Here is a 23299-nt window from a genome sequence, read left to right on the forward strand (position 1 = left end):
TGGAACAAATTTGTGCCTTTTTTCAATGCTGATTTGAATGTCATTGAGAAAACAGAAGTGTCAAAGATTTAAAAAAAATCACTAACATCCTCAAAGTAATCTAGTTTTTTAAGTATCTAATCTGATTACAATATTTAGTTACTGTTTTTTGTAATCTGTTACTCCCCAACCCTGATTGTGTCAATGTAGCCTTATAATGCTGTGAAAGGATCCTGGAACCCAAATGATTTGGGTCCCATCCTCCTTATAAAACGTGTTTAGTTTCCAAAAGGTAATGAAATTGTCAACAAAAGTTACACCCATTGAGCTACAATAATCACATAGCCAGTTGTGAAGAGAAAGAATCCTGCTAAAGCATTCAATGCCACAATTCAGAGAGGACACAGGGCCATATATGATGGGTCTTTTGTTAGTGTCTAGCAGAGAGTCAATCAGCTCTAAAATCCAGTTTCAACTGTTCAGAGCTGCCCTTCATAATGTCATTAAAACCTACATGGACTACGATAGAATCGATGTCCATGTCCTGGCGTAGTAAGCAGCTTAGTAATGTAATTTACTCAAGCTCCGGGATAGGAAATTGTTTTTACACCAGGAACGGTCACATGTCAGCAAATCACTACTGTCTGAACACACACAAATCTTATTTGGTCACTTGTAACTTGCTGTTTGGATCATCAGTATTCCAATATGGATTTTAAAAATAGAACTGATTTCAGCATTAAGGCCTGCAGTGTGAACAACCCTCCTGTAGGATTTCGCTCCAACCCCAGTAACTAACCTAGTTCAGTTTATCAACCAGCTAATTATTAGAATCAGGTGTGTTAGATTAGGGTTGGAATGAAAACCTACAGGACAGTAGCTCTCCAGGAACAGGGTTGGAGAGCCCTGATTTAGAGGCAAAGCCAGTCTCACTCCATTGTTTCACATTTGAAATATTAAAAAAATAATTTTTAAAAGCACACATAAATATATATATATATCTTCTGATTTTTATAGAAAAGAGCATAGAGACTACTGGTGATGAACAAGGCTACATATGGAATTAATAAAATTAAAATAAAAATAATAATAATGATTTAAGAATTTGTCTAGCGCTACAAAAATGATGGCTAAAGCAATCAATGTGATTTCTAATGGCTTTCTACTGTGATTTATAACAAACAGGAATACATTTCTCATCCTTAAAGTCAATGGCACAGCACTGACTAATAATACATTTGCAAGTGAGATAATCTAACAGGCAGTGAAAGCAGTAAAAAAACAAAGTTCATGTCATTTTTATCATAGCAAGAAGTGATCAAAAAATACAAATGGTTTGGGTCAGAGGTGACACAAAATGAAACAAGTGGCTAGGTCACCAAAGACAGTTGTGACCCACAGCACTAAACCATCACAGAGGTCAAACTGAGGTCTCCATCCACCTCCAGAATGTTGACCTGCTGGAGGAGGGTGTGGCGGTGTTTGTAGGTGCTCATCTGATTCCCGTTGACAACTATCTTGAAGCACTGAGCCTCACAGGTAATAGACAGCTGAAAAGACCAAACTAGCCTCATTAGTACTCAGTCTGATATAAAGAGAGAAACAATCCAGCATCTTTAATGTCGATCATCTCTCTAATGAACATCATGCCACATTCTGAGTGACTATACCAGAAAGGAAATCACTATCAGGAAAGGGTTTAGCTAAGCAGAAAGATAAGTGGTATGCTTGGTGCTGAAACAATAAATAATTATTCATCCTTGAAACTGAGATTGTATACAAGGTGCGTTGTGTAACGGCAGCCTTAGTTAAAAGTGGATGGTTCCTAGTGTCTAGTTACCGTGAAGGCCTGGCCCCTGTGGAAGGGCATTCCACCAGAGCGCTCCTCCTTTCCCCACTGGTCTCTCAGCTTGCTGTTGCGTACCACTAGGGTCTCGTCAAATCGGGCGTTGAAGTGCAGCGCAATCCCAGAGTTGAACAGTAGGTTAATGTGGAACCTATAGGCAAGGGGAAAACGAGTGTTGGGGGAAAACCATGACAGGAGAACTGCTATTGTTGCACCCTCTAGCATGTTTTGTAGGCCCACCTCTTTCTATTTATAAAAAAAAAATGGTTAACCTTTATTTAACTAGGCAAGTTGAGTTTCTAAGCCAAGGGCTCATTGGCACACTTGCAATACCATGGAAATGAGGTGAACTAGAATTGCCAAAGTTCTTTTATGCTTTTTTTCATTCAAATATATATAGGATTTTATATTGTAACTCCAGGGAAAGTGTATTTCTTACTGTTGTTCTCCTTTACTGTAAAGACAATAAGGCAGGAACAGACCTATTGGCATTGGGGTTAACCACTCCCTGGATGTTGATGGTGCGTCCAGGGTAGAGTCCTCCATTGATCATGTTCTTATATGGAACAGCCTGGATGAAAAAGGAAGATTTGAATGAATCACTCATTATGACCAATAGACGTTGATGCGATAGAACTAACTAAATTTGCTCAGCAACACTACAGTACAAGAAAGTAGAAGATAATTAATAAAGAATGGTGGCTGGACATATGGAGGAGTGGCCTGTGACAAGCAACAGGAGAGGGGGATCTTGACAGCACGTTGATTACAGTACTACATTTCCCTGTAAACAGGTTACTGTATTTTTTGTGTAACTCTGTCACAATCTGCCTAAAGACAATGACAGGTCGTTGCACTCACACAACGATACAGTCAGTGTACAGAAAGAGGAAGTAGATCACACTATACAAATATGATCTTTAGTGATCTTAAAATTCCCCATCACAAGATCTACGAAGCATCAGGACTACTAAGCATAAAACTTTGGGTTACGGTATGTAACCCCGGTTCAGTGAAGGAGATGAGGGAGACGTATCACTATGGGACACGCCCTCGTTTGTGGGTCATTGGTTGAAGCCTTATTCAATCACGACTAACAGGCCAATATGAGCTTTGTGTGTGTACGCTCCTCGTGTTTATATAACATTGTTTGACATCCTGCACTGCTCTGGTTTCCTCAATCTAAGAACAAGTTGTGCAAGATGAACAATCTGGTGAGATGTCTCCCTCATCTCCTTCAGAAAACCGGGATTGCATACCGTAACCCAAATTTCTCTTTCACTCGATTCGGTTCAACATCTCACTATGGGACACTTGCAAAACACCCCGATTGCCAAAAGCCCGTTTCCTGAGAAGCCTGTTGTGGTTCATGGTAATGTATCTGATCCATACTACTCAGCTCCAGCACCAATGACTGTGTGTGCCAGGGAGGGTGCAGAAATGACTAGCCCAACTAGCCGGAGATGCCTCTGAACAGTGCCCATGACTGGCAATTCCTCTAGCGGAATGTCCCCGGACACGCAGTGGAGACTGCAATCCCGGATAACTGTACGCCTTGGCGATAGCCTCCATTACTCAATGGAAGAGGCGTTGTTTGGACCAAGCCCTGCCCTGAGCGGGGTGGCAAAGCAAACAAACAGTTGGTCACAATTCTGGAATGGCCTAGTCCTGTCAATGTAGATGCGCCGTGTGCCCACCAGACACAACGTGTTAAGATGCCGCTGCTCTGGAGAAGAGAAAGGCTGAGGGTGGAAGGGAAAGAGGTCAGTGGCTTAACTACGATAGGTCATGGGAATGACCTTAGGAATGAACACGGAGTTAGCACGTATTCTAACCTTGGAGAATTTGGGGGCAAACTTAGTGTATGAAGGATGAACTGAGAGCGCATGAAGGTCGCTAACGTGCTTGGCCAAGGCGAGCAACAGGGCCGTCTTATAAGACAGAGTCTTAAGATCCACTTCTCCGGGGGTTAAAAGTGATTGCCTGTAAGTGCATCCAGAACCAGCGCCAAGTCCCATGATGGTGCAAGTGGCTTGGAGACCGGATGGAGACCACACACTCCCTTCATAAAATTACGAACCAGGGGGTGAGCCCCGATCGGCATCTCACCTAGTCCTACATGGCAGGCTAATATCGCCGCCAAGCAGACCTTAACGGTGGAAAAGGCTTTGCCCTTGTCGAGAAATTCCTGTAGGAAGGAGAGAACAGCAGGAAAGTAACACTGAAAGAGGACCAACTCACATCTCTCACACCACCTCTCGAATACCCACCAGTTCATGTCGTAAAGACCTCTTGTAGATGGGGCTCTGGTGCTCTGAATTGTGGCAACCATGTTTGGAGGCAAGCCCATCGAGTCTAAATTGGACTTCTCACGGGCCAGGCCCAGAGATCCATCAGCTCGGGATGTGGGTGGAATATTTCGCCCTGGGCAGTAAACCGTATTTTAACAATATACCTGTATTGATGGACGGACTGGTTTGAGTTTTTACTTTACCTTCTAAAACAATATGGTTTGTTAAATGTGATACGCTGTGTGTAACGTCCATTTTTATAGTTTACTTCACTACTTGAGTCATCTCTCTCCACTCTCTCTCGCCACGCCGCTTTCCACATCGACCTAGCACCGCCTCCTTACATGGTGGAGAGACGGGTCCAAGAGGAGTGAGGTCGCCCAACGCTGGAAGCCTCTGTCATGACGGGGCCCTTTCTGGGTATAGATCGTGGCCTCTCTCTCACTCTCTCTCTCACTCACTCGCTCACATGGCGAACTCCTAAATTTCCAAAATGGGAATTTGATACAAAATGTCCACTTGTGAGGCGCTAGGAATGTTTCTGTCGAACATGTACTCCACCTTCATTACCTACTTGGGCCTTACAGCCACGTTGGCTTGCCTATTTTACAACACAGAGAGCTTGCAAGCACAGCTTTTGAGACATCAAAGATTCACAACGCTAAGAGCCCGGACCACTCGGTTTTGAAGTTTGACCAGGAGCACCTACTCCAGTTAGAGGGTGCATTATCAGGTATTGGAGCGTTGAGAGATGATGCACAACAACAGTTTCTCCCACGAAACCATGATTCCAATAACCTCCGAGGTCGAAATAACTGTAAAGTACGTCGCCATCAACATGACTACCGCTACAATCGACCTGTTCGCTACGTTCCTGCACCCAACCCACAAAAAGTGTCAGAGCACAAGGGGGGACAATCAAAACGTAGACCAATGTTCTCTAGAAGTTTCACTACGTGAAAAAAAAAACGAGAAAAATTTGAGAAAAGGGTAAAAGATAAGTCACAAGGACTAGACAGGGAATTACCGGACAACAGGTCCGCAGGAATTAACACCCATAGCAAGCACTTTCAAATTCAAATTTCTCCTGCTCTCACTCGAAACCCTATCCAGGGCTCGCTTGATCAAGAAACAAGCCCACAGGGCTTGTCTATAAACTCTGATACAAAGGTTGGGAAGAAAAGTTCAAATGGTTTGTTAACAAAAAAATCGGAGAAGTTGATCTGCTTTCACCTTGAACAGAAATGGCACATCACGTCGTTGCGAATGACCACTCCACTTTGTGGGGAATATGTCCACTAAACACTAATCTAAATGCCCATACCTGGAAACAGTCCTGGAGGACTGCTTAACTTGTCATGCGCTAATTGATTCGGGTGTGGCAATATCGCTCATCTCTCTGTTTGATGATCTAAAAAGGGCTTTGAAACGAACTAAATGTTGGTTAAAAGTGGAATGATGCGACACTACACTTCGAGGTATCACTCAGACTACCTCGCCTCTCACATTGAGAGTCATGCTGAAACTACACTTCCAGGACGTATCACTCGTTCACCCTGTGTATGTTACCAGCCTCGAATCTGAACCCCTGCTACTTGGAGCAGACTTGATGGATCGGTTGCTCCCACTGATGAATTGGAAAACCAACCATGTATGGTCACAGGCCCCAGGGCCTTCTCCACTGACCACACTGTCCTCCCCTAACGCTAGCTGCAACGCTGTCATTCACGAGGGGGATCTGTCGAAAGCACCCCTTGGGAAGAATACATTTAGAAACCTCTTGGTGAAGAATCCGATCCAAAGAGATATTACGATATCTATATCTCAACACATGCCATCAGCAAACCTTATTGACTATTCTTTTCATGATTTCGAGCCACCTGTCTCTGTGAATGAGCAACTTCCCTCCTCCTTGCAGTCGTGCAATACGGTAGTTGAGATTAACTTCTCTTGCCCTTCCGACACTTCCGCAAGCACTGTGGCCGCATCAGAAAGAAAAACATTTATGCACAGAGTGTACTCTGTTTCCGATAATGCACCTTCCGCTTTGTGGGGGACTGTTACCCCTTACAATGACACTAATGGCGTCAGTCCAGCAACTGACTCCCACTGGTGAAACACTTTGCGATATCACAGACAGATATCCTCATCTCAGTATGCAGGTACTGAATAGGTTGCCACACGCGGACGTGGTGGTGACTGACAGGACTCAACAGCCACTGAGCGTTTTGAAGCACAAACACCAGGAGATTTGGTTGAAAGGTGACAGCCATTCTCATAACAACACAGCCACTGTTAACTTCTACATATGGTCCAACCTTTTCATTTGTGCCTTGGACACCAACACCACCCGCTGGTGGGGGGGTTCCGAGACACAAAGGGGGGAATAGCAGCCCAGACCCATGATAAGCCTCATCGAGGCCAGTGGGGGGGTCGCGACTTCGGTCAACACCGTACGAGGCCGCCAGAGCATCAAACAAATCTAGTTGTAAACTCCCTATGAGAACAGTGAGGAGCAGACAGGCCCGTAGATGGGGATTATCTTAGAACACATCTAAGATATTACTGAGGTGTACCACACTGGTCGTAGAAGGTCAGTGGACTTCCACCTCAAACAAATGGCAAAAAAATAAATAGTCATGCCTTGCCATGTGTAGGTTCAACTACAATACAACTAGTAAAATGCTCTAATCATGTGTTCCGGTAGGATAATATTTCAGAATTAATCGGTAGGATAACTGGTCCCCTTGAGTACCAGTAGCAATGCCAGCAACATTTAGTCCAGCTACAATCAGTAGTAAGGTTAGTGACCTAACAAATCAAATTACCCTTGACAACAGCGACATAGTAGTTATGTAACGGATGTGAAATGGCTAGCTAGTTAGCGGTGGTGCGCGCTAATAGCGTTTCAATCGGTGACGTCACTTGCTCTGAGACCTTGAAGTGGTGGTTTCCCTTGCTCTGCAAGGGCCGCGGCTTTTGTGGAGTGATGGGTAACGATGCTTCTTGGGTGTCAGTTGTTGATGTGTGCAGAGGGTCCCTGGTTCGAGCCCAGGTATGGGCGAGGGTACGGAGTAAAGTTATACTGTTACATTGATGCTGTTGACCCGAATCACTCGTTGCTGCAGAAAAGGAGGAGGTCAAAAGGGGGGTGAGTGTAACAGATGTGAAATGGCTAGCTAGTTAGCGGTGGTGCGCGCTAATAGCGTTTCAATCGGTGACGTCACTCGCTTTGAGACCTTGAAGTAGTGGTTTCCCTTGCTCTGCAAGGGCCGTGGCTTTTGTGGAGCGATGGTAACGATGCTTCTTGGGTGTCAGTTGTTGATGTGTGCAGAGGGTTCCTGGTTCGAGCCCGGGTATGGGCGAGGGGATGGACTAACGTTATACTGTTACAGTTAGGAGTCACTCAGAGTACAACACGGGTAAGGGAATCTCCAGAGCACTCTTCCAATGGTTAACACACATGCCATTAATAAATAGAACCATCCATTCAGGAGGAAAGTTATTAAAAGTCATGAACCATGATCACACTACGTACGACTGGCCCAATACTTAAAGAGTACTTCTGTCGTGAGGTTAGCTCCTCCGTGGATAACATAGCTATGAAATAGACTTCTTCATACCTATTGCCACATACCTATCGCCACTATAATAGTGGAAGATGCAGTGACTTGTAGTAAAACCACTACAGACTCAGTCGACACCAATTCTGACTGATCTCTAGGCATTGACCTGAAAATTACCTGATTACATCAGACTCATTCTGAACAAGTTGTAATCTTTCCTTGACATGAGCGCTTGTGTAAGCATAAACGCACATGTACAACGGAACATCCAATTAGAATTTATGCGAGGATCACTTAAGGGTCCGAGCAAAATACCAGCCTTAGTAAAGTTAAACATTTACTTTGAGGCCTTTGACTCTACTGCTACAGTACTAACAAGTTTTCTTCCCAGAAGTCCATAGGTCATCCCTGTAGACTGCCAAAACTAGTGACATGACATTAGAGACAATGCCATGATAGAGTCATTTTGCCAGGACATTGGACGTTCATAGAATACAGTCCAATTAGATGATTTTGGTGTGAGAACTATATTTTGTATATCTTTTGTTTATGCTTTCATTCCTTTTCGGTTCAGTTCCTTTGACACTTAGGAAGCGATAGAGCCATAAACAAAGTCCTCATACAACCATCACTTACACGGAACCCAAACCAGCTGCGTGCGTGTGCCATCGTGCATACATTTATTTTGTCCCCCTACACCAAACTCGATCACGAAAAGCAGGTTAAAATATCAAAGCAAACTCTGAACTAATTACATTAATTTGGGGACAAGTCGAAAAGCATTAAACATTTATGGCAATTTACCTGGTTAGCTTGCACTTGCTAGCTAATTTGTCCTATTTAGCTAGCTTGCAGTTGCTAGCTAATTTGTCCTCTGAGATAAACATTGAGTTGTCATTTTACCTGAAATGCACAAGGTCCTCTACTCCGACAATTAATCCACACATAATACGGTCAACCGAATTGTTTCTAGTCATCTCTCCTCCTTCCAGGCTTTTAAACTTATATGGTGATTGGCATCTAAACGTTCATAGTATTACCACGGCGACCGGCAACACAGTTTGTCTTTCAATCACTCACGTGGGTATAACCAATGAAGAGATGGCACGTGGGTACCTGCTTCTTTAAACCAATGAGGAGATGGGAAAGGCAGGACCTGCAGCGCGATCTGCGTCAGAAATAGAAAGGACTTCTATTTTAGCCCTTGGCAACATCGTTGAGTGCAACTGAATAACAGATTTCTAAATGTATTTTGCAACGCGAGCGGTGTATCAAATCAAATCACATTTTATTTGTCACATACACATGGTTAGCAGATGTTAATGCGAGTGTAGCGAAATGCTTGTGCTTCTAGTTCCGACAATGCAGTAATAACCAACAAGTAATCTAACTAACAATTCCAAAACTACTGTCTTATACACAGTGTAAGGGGATAAAGAATATGTACATAAGGATATATGAATGAGTGATGGTACAGAGCAGCATAGGCAAGATACAGTAGATGGTATCGAGTACAGTATATACATATGAGATGAGTATGTAAACAAAGTGGCATAGTTAAAGTGGCTAGTGATACATGTATTACATAAGGATACAGTCGATGATATAGAGTACAGTATATACGTATGCATATGAGATGAATAATGTAGGGTAAGTAACATTATATAAGGTAGCATTGTTTAAAGTGGCTAGTGATATATTTACATCATTTCCCATCAATTCCCATTATTAAAGTGGCTGGAGTTGAGTCAGTGTCAGTGTCAGTGTGTTGGCAGCAGCCACTCAATGTTAGTGGTGGCTGTTTAACAGTCTGATGGCCTTGAGATAGAAGCTGTTTTTCAGTCTCTCGGTCCCAGCTTTGATGCACCTGTACTGACCTCGCCTTCTGGATGATAGCGGGGTGAACAGGCAGTGGCTGGGTGGTTGATGTCCTTGATGATCTTTATGGCCTTCCTGTAACATCGGGTGGTGTAGGTGTCCTGGAGGGCAGGTAGTTTGCCCCCGGTGATGCGTTGTGCAGACCTCACTACCCTCTGGAGAGCCTTACGGTTGTGGGCGGAGCAGTTGCTGTACCAGGCGGTGATACAGCCCGCCAGGATGCTCTCGATTGTGCATCTGTAGAAGTTTGTGAGTGCTTTGGTGACAAGCCGAATTTCTTCAGCCTCCTGAGGTTGAAGAGGCCCTGCTGCGCCTTCTTCACGATGCTGTCTGTGTGAGTGGACCAATTCAGTTTGTCTGTGATGTGTATGCCGAGGAACTTAAAACTTGCTACCCTCTCCACTACTGTTCCATCGATGTGGATAGGGGGGTGTTCCCTCTGCTGTTTCCTGAAGTCCACAATCATCTCCTTAGTTTTGTTGACGTTGACGTTGAGTGTGAGGTTATTTTCCTGACACCACACTCCGAGGGCCCTCACCTCCTCCCTGTAGGCCGTCTCGTCGTTGTTGGTAATCAAGCCTACCACTGTTGTGTCGTCCGCAAACTTGATGATTGAGTTGGAGGCGTGCGTGGCCACGCAGTCGTGGGTGAACAGGGAGTACAGGAGAGGGCTCAGAACGCACCCTTGTGGGGCCCCAGTGTTGAGGATCAGCAGGGTGGAGATGTTGTTGCCTACCCTCACCACCTGGGGGCGGCCCGTCAGGAAGTCCAGTACCCAGTTGCACAGGGCGGGGTCGAGACCCAGGGTCTCGAGCTTGATGACGAGCTTGGAGGGTACTATGGTGTTGAATGCCGAGCTGTAGTCGATGAACAGCATTCTCACATAGGTATTCCTCTTGTCCAGATGGGTTAGGGCAGTGTGCAGTGTGGTTGAGATTGCATCGTCTGTGGACCTATTTGGGCGGTAAGCAAATTGGAGTGGGTCTAGGGTGTTAGGTAGGGTGGAGGTGATATGGTCCTTGACTAGTCTCTCAAAGCACTTTGTGATGACGGAAGTGAGTGCTACGGGGCGGTAGTCGTTTAGCTCAGTTACCTTAGCTTTCTTGGGAACAGGAACAATGGTGGCCCTCTTGAAGCATGTGGGAACAGCAGACTGGTATAGGGATTGATTGAATATGTCCGTAAACACACCGGCCAGCTGGTCTGCGCATGCTCTGAGGGCGCGGCTGGGGATGCCGTCTGGGCCTGCAGCCTTGCGAGGGTTAACACGTTTAAATGTCTTACTCACCTCGGCTGCAGTGAAGGAGAGTCTGCATGTTTTCATTGAAGGCCGTGTCAGTGGCACTGTATTGTACTCAAAACGGGCAAAAAAGTTATTTAGTCTGCCTGGGAGCAAGACATCCTGGTCCGTGACTGGGCTGGATTTCTTCTTGTAGTCCGTGATTGACTGTAGACCCTGCCACATACCTCTTGTGTCTGAGCCGTTGAATTGAGATTCTACTTTGTCTCTGTACTGACGCTTAGCTTGTTTGATAGCCTTGCGGAGGGAATAGCTGCACTGTTTGTATTCGGTCATGTTACCAGTCACCTTGCCCTGATTAAAAGCAGTGGTTCGCGCTTTCAGTTTCACGCGAATGCTGCCATCAATCCACGGTTTCTGGTTAGGGAATGTTTTAATCGTTGCTATGGGAACGACATATTCAACGCACGTTCTAATGAACTCGCACACCGAATCAGCGTATTCGTCAATATTGTTATCTGACGCAATACGAAACATCTCCCAGTCCACGTGATGGAAGCAGTCTTGGAGTGTGGAGTCAGCTTGGTCGGACCAGCGTTGGACAGACCTCAGCGTGGGAGCCTCTTGTTTTAGTTTCTGTCTGTAGGCAGGGATCAACAAAATGGAGTCGTGGTCAGCTTTTCCGAAAGGAGGGCGGGGCAGGGCCTTATATGCGTCGCGGAAGTTAGAGTAACAATGATCCAAGGTTTTTCCACCCCTAGTTGCGCAATCGATATGCTGATAAAATTTAGGGAGTCTTGTTTTCAGATTAGCCTTGTTAAAATCCCCAGCTACAATGAATGCAGCCTCCGGATAAATGGATTCCAGTTTGCAAAGAGTTAAATAAAGTTTGTTCAGAGCCATCGATGTGTCTGCTTGGGGGGGGATATATACGGCTGTGATTATAATCGAAGAGAATTCTCTTGGTAGATAATGCGGTCTACATTTGATTGTGAGGAATTCTAAATCAGGTGAACAGAAGGATTTGAGTTCCTGTATGTTTCTTTCATCACACCATGTCTCGTTAGCCATAAGGCATACGCCCCCGCCCCTCTTCTTACCAGAAAGATGTTTGTTTCTGTCGGCGCGATGCGTGGAGAAACCAGCTGGCTGCACCGCCTCCGATAGCGTCTCTCCAGTGAGCCATGTTTCCGTGAAGCAAAGAACGTTACAGTCTCTGATGTCCCTCTGGAATGCTACCCTTGCTCGGATTTCATCAACCTTGTTGTCAAGAGACTGGACATTGGCGAGAAGAATGCTAGGGAGTGGTGCACGATGTGCCCGTCTCCGGAGTCTGACCAAAAGACCGCTTCGTTTCCCCCTTTTACGAAGTTGTTTTTTTGGGTCGCCGGCTGGGATCCATTCCGTTGTCCTGGGTGAAAGGCAGAACACAGGATCCGCTTCGCGAAAGTCATATTCTTGGTCGTACTGATGGTGAGTTGACGCTGCTCTTATGTTCAGTAGTTCTTCTCGACTGTATGTAATGAAACCTAAGATGACCTGGGGTACCAATGTAAGAAATAACACGTAAAAAAAACAAAAAACTGCATAGTTTCCTAGGAAGTGGTAACCCACACCAAAAGGAACAGTTAAGTTGAGAGCTAGTTTTCTGAATGAAGCTGCTTTAAGGCTAGTAACCAGATAGTAACCAAATATACTCATGAAGACACGAAGAATGAGGAAACCAGAGCAGTGCAGGGTGTTATAAAGACACTCGGGTCGTACACCCACAAAGCTCTGATTGGCTTGTTAGGAGTGACTCTGATTAGGCTGTTAGGCATGATTTAAATAATGCTTCCACCAATGACCCACAAAATAAGGATGTCCCATAGTGAGATGTCTAACCCAGTTGACTGAAAGATAACTAAAATCTAGAGACTCTGAAAGACAGTGAAAGGAATACAAATCACAAATCGGGAAAAAAAATGTTAATGAGTCCAATAACCAAGAAGTGGTTGGCCAATAAATGATCATTATTGATTCAGATCCAGATTAACTCACTGGTTGTGCGGGAAATCCTGGATAAGGGAATCCTGGTTGTCCCGGAAATCCCGGACAAGAAGGGAATCCTGGTTGTGCCGGAAATCCCGGATAAGAAGGGAATCCTGGTTGGGCCGGAAATCCCGGATAAGAAGGGAATCCAGGTTGTGCCGGAAATCCTGGCTGTGCAGGAATGGTGGGCTGAAGGACATGAAATCACTTTAAATCAGTTAAACTGTCTTCAAATTCTCTGTCCATCTAATTGATATGTTAGGTACTACTCACCGCAGGGTTCTGGAAGACGATGGAGGTCAACTCCACTTTCCCATCGGCTGAGATGGTGTCCACTGAGTAAAACGGGATTCGGTGCTTGAAGGTCATGAAATGGTTCCCATTCACTTTCAACTGAAGACAGAGAACAGAGAACGACCATGAGCAGAGTCATTATGGACCTGAGGACAGTGAGTGAGAGAACAGGTGTCACTCACAACTATTCAAGTTATTTTCCAACCCATGAATTGAAATCCATTTTATCTCCTAAACAGACTAGAATAAATTGAGTCACACTGTAAAATAGAATACAAATAGAATACATAACATATAATTTCAAGAAAACAAGAATGAAACACCATGGGTTCCCGAGTGGCGTAGCCGTCAAAGGCACTGCATCTCAGTGCTAGAGGCGTCACTACAGACCCCTGTTCAGTTCCAGGGTGTATCACAACCGGCCGTGATTGGGAGTCCCATAGGGCGGCGCATCGTCCGGGTTAGGGTTTGGCCGGGGTAGGCCGTCATTCTAAATAAGAATTTGTTCTTAATTGACTTGCCTAGTTAAATAAAGGTTAAATAAAAAATAAAAAAGATTGAGTCACTGACTTCATTGAAATCATGTGGGAGCTCTGTAAGCATAATATTTTACAGTAATTTATATAAAACAGGAAATTATATATTTTACAATGACAGACTGAAAAGGTTGTTGTGTAGTCAGAATGTACAGAGGTAGGTTCTTAATTTGATCACTCTTTTGTTGATGAGACTTTTCTTGCCAACAGGAAATGCTAACCTTTTGTGTATTCAAGGTTTAAAGAGGCGTCTAACATTTGTAATTTCCCCTTTAAAACAAACAATTTATCAACCCCATTAATTATAATCCATATAATAATTAACATTAACAAACACAGGATTATTTTCCTGCTGTAACAAACTGGCTCAATTTAAGATCCTACATCTGTATCTTCCATTTGCTGTAGTAGCGGAGGATTTGGGTGACCTGGAAGAAGTCCCTCTGGACAGTGATCTCGAGGCTGAAGCTGGAGCCACGTTGGAAGGGGGAATGCTGCTTCCGCTCCTCTGTACCCCATCTGGACTGCTGCAAGGTGTTGGTCACCACATATCCAGGGTGACTGTCATAGCGTGGATTGAAGTGAAGGGCAATGTCTGCCCCTGCCCTAGAACCACACTGCAAATTCACATGGAACCTGAGAAAGAGAAAGTGAGACCAAGAGAGATCATGTGCTACCGGATATGTTAAACAGTTCTCGGAACAAGTTTGAATCTGAGCTAAAAATGTGTACTAGGCATTATCTGGACTCTAACGCACCCACTGACTCTCTCGAAGACAACTAATAAGGAAATATATTATCAAAGCTTATATCGGTGAGTGGTGACCCACCTGTCTGCCCCATGGTGAACTCTCCCAGTGATAGTGATGGTCTTCCCCTCCTGAAGCCCACCTTGGATAGAGCCGGTGAAAGGGAGTCTCTGGGACAATAAACAGAATCATTAACGACAAACTCAATTGAATAAGAATGGATAAATGAAATGAAAACTATTATGTAGGCTAGAGGCCATTGCCTCTCCTCTTTACTACATCCACTATTACCGCTTGTGTGATCATTTTTAATAAGCCTACAATAGGTCTACATAACGGAATACGCGAGACATTCACTGTAGCCTAATAACATACATGTTAAATTTGCACAATAGCATAGCATGAATTGATACTATGAATGTCTAGCAATGCATATATTGATTTTAGAATGAAATCTATGAACTGAAAAAAAGCAGACTATAACTGGGAAAATAATGTACAGTATATTACTGAGAAGCAGATGGAAGCGCATTTTGATTACCAGATTTGACCGTAAGCACACGCACAACTCTCACGAAGTTAAACATTAAGAACATCTACATTTTAAATACACAACACAATAAATCACATAACAAATGGTTGTAATAAACGTACCGGATTATAAAAAGGTCCCTGGTTATAAAATGCCATTTCTCCAAATCTCACTGTAAATCGAAACGTCTTCTCAGTTCCTCAACGCTCTCTTCTCAATACGAGAACCAACTATGTGTAGTTTCAGAAATGTGTAGTTTCGTTTTTTCGTGCATTGAAGGGGTGGGAGGAGGAAGTAAGTAAAAATGAGGCCCAGTTTACAATTCCCCTACATTGTTTTTTCCCCTAACGAATACCTTAGTCGAAATATGCTGCTGTTGCGAAATAACGGTCTTGCCCTAATCGGTTGGCCTAGTCAAGAGACGATGAGGGCGATAGATTGTTATGCTTTTTCAATCGTTACCCTGCAATACCTCAGTCAGGTGATGTTGTCAGGAAGTTGATTCAGAATTGGACCGAGTTTACTGTGTATAGAGGTCAGTGTGTCTCCATGCACACACACGCATGCTAACATCACATGTATAATGTAATAACAATGGCACCTTTTTCATTTCTAATTCCATAACCGAATTGCCCGATTGTCACTTCAACCCAAGACAACTAATTGTATGCCACCACTGTCCTTTAGACACTTCCATTTGTCTCTCCTGGATTCGGTGAGGATATTTCTAATTTGTGTTTTAGTAATAATGCCACAAATACACACATTCATTCATTGTATTTGTTTCAAAAGGTTCTAGAAGAGAAATAACCATGTACTACGTTTGTACTGACATTTCGCACATACTGTATACTCCATGACACACTTTTTGATGTAATCCTGCATATCAGTAGCACAAGTGTATTGAGACCACCAGAAGACCACCATAGTGTTGGTCATCATGAACATGTCTGTTCTCTAAATCATCCTCTCTTCTGGGAATGGGTGAGTCAGTGACACCCATATTTGAGGTCAAAGTTTTGAATCCCGGATCCCTTTAAATCAAACCAAACACTTGGAAATAAATCAACTGTATAAAATGGTGTCTAGTGGGAATTGTGTACTTTAGCTGCTTAAATCCTTAATGTAGAGTGATACCCTTTTCATCGAACTGACCATACATTCAAACTGTTGTAAGCATTCCAAAACAAGACACAGAACCAAATGACTTGAGTTTAGTTTTATCATCTTTCACTGAGGAAACCAGAAACTCTTTCAGAGTGTAGCCACAATCTGTACAAAAATATACATTCTTATGACATAAAAAACACCAACCCATCTTTAAGTAATGTACAATTTGTTTACACAGTGTTGTGAGGGAAAAATAGGTTTTTAAAGCTCTACATAATTAGATGTGAAGTACCTATAATGTAACGTGCAATGTAATATAAAGACTTTGTACACATAATAAAATAAATGTTCTGTACATTAAATAAAACAATTCTATATATATATATATATTTATTTATATAGATTGGATACATTTATCTTTGTGTTGTTATCACTGCTAACATTCAATCACTACAGTCTTTCACAGGGTTAACCTCTGGATGTTCAGCACATTACATTCAGCTACCAACCAAACAAGCATGCACACATGTCCCTATACACACACATACAGGGCATGCTGACACAGGCACACAAAGAGTGCACAAGAGGCAAATCAACATTTGACATTAAACCTCATAGTATTACTTCCTCTTGCATACTGAAGACTAGAACCTAAGTTGTAGGGTGAGAGAGAGAAGAGAGGTAGCGCGAGAGAGAGTACAGAGCGAACGTGAGAGAGAGAGAGGAAACTTTAAAGAAAGCAAGCGTTAGACTAGACCGCTTGCATTAGCCACTACTAGTACCAACATGTCAATACATGAACTGCAGTTAGGCAAAGAACAACAAACTAACAAACAACCCAGGCAGTGCATTATGGTACATTTAGCAAGTTGACAAAGATACATTACTCTATATATTGGTTACTCTATTGGCTGCGATACCAGTTGATGTCATTATGCAGGGTCATCCATTCCTCTGAATTCCTCTGAATCTAATACCAAACAGGCTATTCCTTAGAATTGATAAGCACAAGTTGCCACTGAGAGATGTGTTATTTGTATATGTAGGGGCAGCGAGACTGCAGGCCCTTACTGCAATGGTCCCGCAGGCAATGATGATGAACCCAGGGCCTTCACACAGAGAGCAAGGAGAGAAGAAGAAAGTAGGATGGGATAGATCAAGGAGAGGAGTGGAGGAAGGAAGATTCAATAGGAGAAGATGTTCACGGAGGAGGAAAAAAATGATATGGGAAGGGGGGTTTGAGGGGGTTGGCAGTAAAGAGGAGGTGGAGAAGGAGGAGGGGTCCAAGGGAGACAGGGAGGGTGAAGTGGAGCAGGAACAGGTGGAGTCAGTCAGTGGTCATCCAGGAGAGAGCAGCAGCGCCCAGAGAGGGAGGGAGGGAGACCCAAACAGAGATGTCAAGAGAGAGAGGTATGACAAATATTCACAGAAAGGGGGACACAGGAGAGGTGGGACACTCAAGCCTCCAATCACTGCCCACAGAGATGGACAGCATAGAGACAGGGAGAGGGGTAGGGGGTGGTGCTATTATAAAGTATACTCTCTTTGAAACATGGACAGATTTAGGGAATCAAAACAATCAGCTCTGAAATGAACAGTCACAAACCAAACCGTTTCAACAGGCTATTTCACCTGTTGTCCTGTTCAACCTTTACTCAAATTTCTATCTTTTAGCTAAAATTCCCTATTGAAGACAACTGTATATAAAGCTGGTGATTTGTATCAGTCATCCCTTTTAGTTATTTAAATCAAAGGGCTTACAAAAAAACATACAGTAGGCCCAGGTGTTTCGGAGGGCTACACCTCTCCACCATAAACACATTCTTATTCACACACTCATACAAACACCCCCTGTTCTCCCGGCTCCATCCAATGTGACATCACTGGAGGGACAGGGATCAACAGGTACATTGTGAGCCATGAGGGAAACCAACGCCATCAGGAGTGGCATCCCCATAGACATAGGAGAAGTATTTTAAATATATACAGAGTGTATATACAGTATATCTCAAATGGGATTCTGGTCTTTAGGATACATACTCGGCTGACTTCCAGAAGTGTCCTGGGTGGGAGAGCCTGCGGTTGAGCTTCGGCAGCTTCTCCAGCATGTCAGTCAGCTGGGTGAAGGAGGGACGCTCTTTTGGCTTGAAGGACCAACAGGCAGACAGTATCTCCTACAGTACAGTACAGGGGGGTATTTATCTCATCCTACATCCATCATTATAGCTATACACACAACGTAGATGTATAGCTGGGACCAAGAGATTGAAAAACAGCTCAAGGCCATCAGACTGCTAAACAGCAATCACTAACTCAGAGAGGCTGCTGCCTACATTGAGACCCAATCACTGCACTTTAATAAATGGATCACTAGACTCTTACACAATGCCACTTCAAATAATGCCACTTTAATAATGTTTACATATCTTACATTACATGTATATACTGTATTTTAAACTATCTACTGTACCTTGCCTATGCCACTCGAACATCGCTCATCCATATACTTATATGTACATATTCTCATTCACCCCTTTAGATTTGTGTGTATTAGGTAGTTGTTGGGGAATTGTTAGATGACTTGTTAGATATTACTGCACTGTCAGAACTAGATGCACAAGCATTTCGCCACACTCTCATTAACATCTGCTAACCATGTGTATGTGACCAATAACATTTGATTTGATTTGATAACCCATTCAAAGGTTTTGGCTCTGGTAGTACGATGTCAGTCTGTTTTAATGATATCACTCGCACACTGAGAATAATATTGTTTGGTTTATTATCATGTCAATACAGTACACTAAGCTTCCCAGAGGACATCACACTGTCACAAACTGCTCTTTGACCTTACCGTGACCTCCTTGCCCAGGCTGACCTTTGCCAGGACCTTCTTGATGCCCTCTCCGCTGCCCACCTGCCAGATGGTGGCCTCTGCTGGCTGGTTGGTGAGTGGCCAGCCACGGGCCTGCAGCTCGTACCAAATGGTGCTGGGGGTGAAACATACTGTATGGTTAGCCCCTCAGTCTTAACCCTGTATACAAACAGCATACACACATTCATTTCATGGGGAGCCACATTTCAACCGATTTATGTATATATCCCCCAAAAATCCAGTGTTGTTTGTTTTGAGCTAAATTTTCTAAAAGCATTCAGATGTCCTATATTTAAGTAAATACAGTATTATTATTATTATGGCAGGATATAAGACGGCCGAAAATGGTGTGCACCCAAAGGCGTAGACGTCTGCAGCGTTGGAGAAAGGCAGGCGGTCCTCATGGTTCCCAGTACCCATCCTGCGGACGATCTCAGGGGCCAGGTAGTAGATCCAGCCATGAGGGAGCCTTAGTTCGTTCTCTCGCCTGGACAGACACACAAACAGATACCCACAGATGGAGAAACGTACACATTGATCTTTCATCTGGACTCAAAAGGTATAGAAGTATGCTTCTCAGAGTGTTCAACTTTTTACAGTGTTTTTTTGCTTACCTCTTGTGGTACTCTTGTACCACTCCGGACATTCCAAAAAGACCAAAGTCTGTGATTACCACTTTGTTTGTGTCATAGAACACATTCTTGGACTTCAGGTCCTTGTGAACGATTCCTTTAGCATGAAGGTAGCCCATACCCTGAGGAAGAGGTCAGAGTTTAGTTACTTTCAGTGAAAGGAAGAGTAGGCTGCTTACAATGTACTTACAATTTATTTCTTTTTTTTACCTTTATTTAACTAGGCAAGTCAGTTAAGAACAAATTCTTATTTTCAATAACGGCCTAGGAACAGTGGGTTAACTGCCTATTCAGGGGCAGAATGACAGATCTGTACCTTGTCAGCTCGGGGGTTTGAACTTGCAACCTTCGGGTTACTAGTCCAACCACTAGGCTACCCTGCCGCCCTAATTAAAGAGAAGTTGAGTAATACCACACCTTAACAATTTCCTGAGCAATCTGCCTTGTCTTGTTGATGTCTAGTGTGTTCTTGGCATCTCTTACAACTGAGAATAGTGTCCGACCTTTGCAGAAACTGAGAGAAAACAAGAGGAAATGTCAGGGGGGAAAGGAATTGATAACTGGATCATCTAGTTTCTCAAAACAAATCCTTTCCTGGTTTCCTCATTTTTTAAACCAAGACACATTTAATACTTCTCATAGATTGATTCAAGGGTTCCAGCTTTTCCCTGCTTAACTCCCTTACCATCCCCACCTCCCTTTCCCACTTCCCTCCCCCTAACCTGGTGATGATGGCGAGGTGTGGCGGGGCCATGCAGGCCCCCATGAAGAGGACCACGTTCTCGTGGCGGGTCTGCCTGTAGTTCATCACCTCCTTCTTAAACAGCTTCAGGTGGTCCTGGTTATTACCATCTATCTCCAGCAGCCGGATGGCCACCTCTCCATGCCAGCGCCCCTTATGCACCTTCCCCCAACGGCCCTGGAATAGGGAGGTACAGTATGGGCACTTGTGTTATTAGCTACCCTGAAGCCTATTTTTTTTTATCTTCCTTTTCAAGGAACTCTAATTGAATCCATTGGCCTTTTTTTATTTTTAAAGGAGACATGCAGATACCAATACACTTGAATATGAGCCCTACTCCCCAGTGGTGTAAAGTACTTAAGTAAAAATACTTTAAAGTACTACTTATGTCATTTTTTGGGATATCTGTACTTTACTACTTATATTTTTGACAACATTTACTTTACTACATTCCTAATGAAAATGTACTTTTTACTCCATACATTTTCCCTGACTCCCAAAAATACTAGTTACATTTTGAATGCAGGACAGGAAATTGTCTAATTCACAGACTTATCAAGAGAACGTCCCTGGTCATCCCTACTGCCTCTGATTTGGCAGACTCACTAAACACAAATGCTTCATTTGTAAATGATGTCTGAGTGTTGACGTGTGCCCCTAGCTGTCCGTAAAGTTTTAAAAAACAAGAAAATCGTGCTGTCTGGTTTGCTTAATATAAGGAATTTTAGTACTTTTTACAATTTTAGTACTTTTGGTACTTATTTTGGTATATTTTAGCTATTACATTTACTTTTGACACATTTTAAACAAAATACTTTTAGACTTACTTTTTACTAGACTTTTTACTGGGTGACTCACTTTTACTTGAGTAATTTTATTTTAATTAAGGTATCTTTACTTTTACTCAAGTATGACTATTGGGTACTTTTTCCACCACTGCTACTACCCTCTGTGTAGATACAGTCAATGCCTGCCTGCCTGCAATATATAGCAAACCATGGCCACGTGACTCACTCTATGTAAAAGCGAACCGTCAACGAGGTGGTGTACCTAATAAACTGACCACTGAGTGTACAGTACCAGTCAAAAGTTGACACACCTACTCATTCCTGGGTTTTTCTTTAAAAAATATATATTTTCGACATTGTATACTAAAAAGTGACGACATCAAAACGAAATAATATCAAATCATGTAGTAACCAAAAAAAGTTAACAAACCAAATATATTTTAGATTCTTCAAAGTAGCGACCCTTTGCCTTGATGACAGCTTTGCAAACTTTTGCCATTCTCTCAACCAGCTAAACCTGGAATGCTTTTCCGACAGTCTTGAAGGAGTTCCCACATATGCTGAGCACTTGTTGGCTGCTTTTCCTTCACTCTGCGGTCCAACTCATCCCAAACCATCTCAATTCAATTCAGGTCATCGAATGCTGCATTCTATCACTCTCCTTCTTGGTCAAATAGCCCTTACACAGCCTGGAGGTGTGTTGAGTCATTGTCCTGTTGAAAAACAAATGATAGTCCCACTAAGCCCAAACCAGATGGGATGGCATATTGCTGGTAGCCATGCTGGTTAAGTGTGCCTTTAATTCTAAATAAATCACAGAAAGTGTCACCAGCAAAGCACCACCAGACCATTACACCTCCTCCATGCTTCACAGTGGGAACTACACATGCGGAGATCATCCATTCACCTACACTGCGTCTCACAAAGACACGGCGGTTGGATCCAAAAATATAAAATTTGGACTCCAGACCAAAGGACAGATTTCCACCGGTCCAATGTCCAATGCTCATGTTTCTTGACCCAAGCAAGTCTCTTCTTATTATTGGTGTCCTTTAGTAGTGGTTTCTTTGCACAATTCGACCATGAAGGACTGATTCACACAGTCTCCTCTGAACAGTCTGTGAAACATTTATTTGGGCTGAAATTTCTGAGGCTGGTAACTCTAATGAAGTTATCCTCTGTGGTGGTCCTCATGAGAGCCCGTTTCATCATAGCGCTTGATGGTTTTTGAAACTGCACTCGAAGAAACGTTGAAAGTTCTTGAAATTTTCCAAATTTACTGACCTTCAACACTTTTTTGGTTACTACATGATTCCATGTGTTATTTCATAGTTTTGATGTTGTCACTATTATTCTACAATGTAGAAAATAGTAAAATGAAAGAAAAACCCTTGAATGAGTAGGTGTGTCCAAAATTTTGACTGGTACTGTATATTTAACACTATGTAAAGCTGTAGTCATTCACCTTGCCAATGAGCTCCCCCAGCTCCAGCTGCTCGTAGGGGATGTCCCACTCCTGCAGGTACACGCTGGTCTGGCTGGCCTTACGGGAGATGGGTCCCCTCCATCGGCCCCCGGACATCCTGCCCTGGTAGCTGGGCAGGTCCTCTAACTCGTCCCCATCACACTCTCCGTTTGTGTGGCCCTTCTCCCTGCTCTCCCTGCTACCATTTCCCTCATCCTCCTCTCCTAGGTATTCCTCATCTTCTGCCTCCTCTTCCTGAATATGCAGAGACATGCACAAATTGTGTCATGTCAATCCAAACAAAACATACATTTAGGCCGGTATTCCATGTAATTGCAGATTTCTGGAAATCAGTTTCAGAAGTCTATTTGTTTTTTTTGCTGGTTTATCTGCACACAACAGCAACAGGTAGAGAGATCGGAATAAAAACTGAAACCCAAACAGAGAAACAATCTTTTATTAAGTTCTCTATATGGTAAAATGATCCCGTCAGTATCATTGCACCGCATAATTAACTAGACTAGAGAACTGTCACTTGATCAGGTTGTTGCTGGGTGGTTTCCCAATCTCAAAAAAAATGAACAGTTTTCTTTTTCACTTTTTCAGAAAGTACTGAACAATGCAACTGATTTGCTGAGTTCTTCAAGGCTAAAATCAACACCATTCGAAAGAACATTGTATTCTCCAACCTCAACCTCACTCTGGCTCCTAACCCACCACCCATATCTGACCCCACTCTAAGTGA

At 43.3% G+C, this 23299-nt stretch overlaps 2 protein-coding genes across 5 annotated transcripts in view; both read right to left on the bottom strand.

The window, feature by feature from the left end:
* Positions 1 to 967: 967 nt before the first annotated feature.
* On the bottom strand, positions 968 to 15387 carry LOC112265642 (galectin-9). The gene is made up of 8 exons (XM_024443158.2): positions 15065 to 15387; positions 14492 to 14580; positions 14090 to 14297; positions 13105 to 13224; positions 12841 to 13020; positions 2308 to 2396; positions 1820 to 1976; positions 968 to 1529 (listed from the first exon to the last, which is right to left on the bottom strand). The coding sequence occupies exons 1-8, from the start codon at positions 15098 to 15100 to the stop codon at positions 1383 to 1385; spliced, it is 1026 nt and encodes a 341-aa protein (XP_024298926.1). The 5' UTR covers positions 15101 to 15387; the 3' UTR covers positions 968 to 1382.
* A 759-nt stretch (positions 15388 to 16146) lies between these two features.
* The window catches only part of LOC112265641 (kinase suppressor of Ras 1), a 64129-nt gene continuing 56976 nt past the window's right edge, over positions 16147 to 23299 (bottom strand). For all 4 annotated transcript variants that reach the window (XM_024443157.2, XM_042296307.1, XM_042296308.1 and 1 more), the window contains 8 exons: positions 22555 to 22809; positions 20282 to 20478; positions 19977 to 20073; positions 19542 to 19681; positions 19283 to 19414; positions 18907 to 19042; positions 18093 to 18226; positions 16147 to 17161 (listed from right to left, as the gene is read on the bottom strand). In XM_024443157.2, coding sequence (XP_024298925.1) covers positions 17083 to 17161; positions 18093 to 18226; positions 18907 to 19042; positions 19283 to 19414; positions 19542 to 19681; positions 19977 to 20073; positions 20282 to 20478; positions 22555 to 22809 — 1170 coding nt within the window. In that variant the 3' untranslated portion in view covers positions 16147 to 17082. The remainder of the gene's footprint in view (positions 17162 to 18092; positions 18227 to 18906; positions 19043 to 19282; positions 19415 to 19541; positions 19682 to 19976; positions 20074 to 20281; positions 20479 to 22554; positions 22810 to 23299) is intronic.

The sequence above is a fragment of the Oncorhynchus tshawytscha genome, linkage group LG13 (assembly GCF_018296145.1).
Source record: "Oncorhynchus tshawytscha isolate Ot180627B linkage group LG13, Otsh_v2.0, whole genome shotgun sequence".
Classification (NCBI taxonomy): domain Eukaryota; kingdom Metazoa; phylum Chordata; class Actinopteri; order Salmoniformes; family Salmonidae; genus Oncorhynchus; species Oncorhynchus tshawytscha.